The 2,587-nt window shown below is 50.6% G+C and overlaps 1 protein-coding gene across 1 annotated transcript; it reads left to right on the top strand.

The window, feature by feature from the left end:
• Window positions 1-266: 266 nt before the first annotated feature.
• Window positions 267-2,309, top strand: TEOVI_000111800 (uncharacterized protein; the record flags this gene model as incomplete). Its single annotated transcript, XM_067224402.1, has 1 exon — window positions 267-2,309. The coding sequence occupies one exon, from the start codon at window positions 267-269 to the stop codon at window positions 2,307-2,309; it is 2,043 nt and encodes a 680-aa protein (XP_067080503.1).
• Between the last annotated feature and the right edge of the window lie 278 nt (window positions 2,310-2,587).

Raw genomic sequence — 2,587 nt, 5'->3', positions numbered from 1 at the left:
TGTGTGTGTGTGTGTGTGTGTGTGTGTGTGCCACCACTATGTGTATATGCGCTGTGTGGTTTGGTAATTTGGTGTGTGTTTTATGCACAAGGATTGTGCGCGTCCCTGTCCTTTGTGATCCCTTTTCGGTGTGGTATTGTTTTCATTCGAAAAACAAACGAATCCTTTTCCCCTTGTTCTCTGTCCAATGTGTGATATCACAATAGGTACATATTCATTCGCTTATCAGTACACGTTCTTTGGCATTTACTGAGGACCCCTTACAAATGGCAACCATAGCGGAGTTGCAGCAGGCGATACGTGATGAGAAGGAGAAACATGAGCAAGCAATGGAAGAGTTACGGTCCCAGCGTGAGTCACTTGCGTCCGTAGTCGCGGAGCAGCAACAGTACACACAGGATATTATCATGCGTGTGTCTGAGCTTCGTGGGCGGAAGAGTCAACAAATGCTGGCTGGTAATGCCGCACCTAACTTTGCGGAGATTGACACCGGTTGCAAAGCTGTGGATGACATTCTTTACTCCATTGAGGAGGGACTTGAAACTTCTACAGGCAAAAGCAGCGTTGTTTTGGGGAAGATTTTGGCGGCCGCGGTACAAGCTGTTGTTCCTGGTGGCGACAAGAAACCCTCCACGTTAAGCTCGAGTAGCTCCGCGACACGGACGACAGATGTTGTTGTTATCAGCCGCAACGAGATACGGGGAACACACGAGTGGGTAAAGAAGCACTGCAAGAAGTGCACCGCTTGCGGAGAATTGAATGGGAGGCCGAGGCCGTGGGAGCCACCAAAGAAAACAGACAAGGGCAAGTCCATTAAGGGTAATGCCTCTGCGCCGAACCTGCGTTGCATTCCCGGAAAGAACTTTCGTTCCCTATCGCTGTGCTTCCGTAGGGAGCCGTGTAGTGGGACAGTTCTGGAACTTATGAGGATTTCCGCTGTGGTTAATGTTCAGGGTCAAAGCGGTGAGCAGATAACCAACCCGAGAGAGGTCGCCGCAAAAATAACCGCCCTTGTGGTGGAGTGGGTTCGGAAGGAGATGGAGAACGCAAGGGAGGCGGCCAAGAAAGCTCCGTGGTGCGAAGATGGTGAGGACGGCCAGAAGTTTGCAGTCGCCGTGGAAATGCTGCTACACAACATTGACACACGTGTCGAGGTTTTCGTGATTCCACCGAAAAACGGAGGCAACGTTGGGGGAAGCAACCATGTTCCCATGAAGATCAACGTTTTTGTCGTCTCACCACTGTTCCTCTCCACGTTGCAACCGTTTGTGGAACTGTGGGGAAATGAGCGGGACCGTGAATATATGCTTCAGGGTCTCATCAAGCCGGCTATTAAACGCATCGCCAAACTATTTGGAGTGGATGGTGTAGTTGACCATGGTATCACCGTCGGTCTCAAGGCTGTAGACGCCCTTGTGAGAATGACAAAAGGGAAGCACTTCTTTGAACCTACATCCCCGGTTAAGAGCAAATCGGGCCGCCCTTCGGCATCCCAACCGGAGCAGCTAATCGGCTTTATGCATTCCGTCATTCTTGCAATGTCCCTTCTGGGGACGCGCATTGAGCTAGAGTGCGCTGTTCCTGACCTTGGCGATCTGAAGGATTTGGAGGACGCGAAGCGGAGCGCATTCAACATTGCAAAAGCCTTTTTGCAACGCCTTCTTCCCCCACGGCAAGATGTTGCCGTTTCGTTAACCGATCCAGCAGCGGCAGATGCTGTGCTTTGGCTACGGCGTATGCCAACACGGATGCTTGAGGTGCTTAACAATGCCTTCAGCAGCAACAGCCGACTGCCCTCGTCTCTGCGCACGGGCGTTATCGATCACCTTGCTTCACCACGGCTGAAGATTAACTACGCTCTCAAAAACTTCTCTGAGATAGTCATTGACATCTTCCGTCCGTACGCGCCAAATAGTGGCATGATGACTGTGGAAGAGAAGCACAAGGGCGAGAAGGCGCGAATTGGTGCATGCGCTCCCGTTGTCGACATTCCCCGCGACATTGTCCGTGCCAGTGCAGAAGCTGCTGCGTGGGCGAAGGATATGCAGCAAGAGCTACTCAAACGGGAGGCCGCCGGTGTGAATACCAAAGAGGGCGAAGACGCCGTGAACGTTGTATTGGAAAGGACGAAAGGGGACGAGATCATGGCCAACTTTCTGAAGGAAATGCAAGACCTCCGTTTGGAGGTTGTGGAACTCTTGGAATTCGGGTGTGACGTCTGCTTGCCCTTCGGTGTTGCCATGCAGAACGGGACCACGCAGCCAAGTGAAATTATCTACGCGCGAGTTGAAGGTGTTCGCAACGCGTAAATGGGTTAAAGTGGGTAGGTAAAATTGATGCCATGAGAATTCTCCCAGAAAGGAAGTTATAAAAGGTGGGATAAATGTATATTTTCTCTACAAAAAGAAAAAAAGAAGGGAGAAAAACGAAGGGGGAGGGAAATAATAATAACCAGCACCTGTAAGGGAGAGAGAGAGACGATGATAAGGCGTCGATGGTGACCGTAATTTGTTTGTTTGCTCATTTCCTTCATCGCTCCGTTCTGTTTTACATCCACAGGAGTTTCTGAGACAGTTAATAAGCAAGA

Source organism: Trypanosoma equiperdum, assembly GCF_001457755.1.
Source record: "Trypanosoma equiperdum strain OVI genome assembly, contig: ctg_300, whole genome shotgun sequence".
NCBI classification, from domain to species: Eukaryota; Euglenozoa; class Kinetoplastea; order Trypanosomatida; family Trypanosomatidae; genus Trypanosoma; species Trypanosoma equiperdum.
The sequence above is the reverse complement of the archived record's forward strand: the minus strand, read 5'-3'. Positions and strand labels throughout refer to the sequence as shown.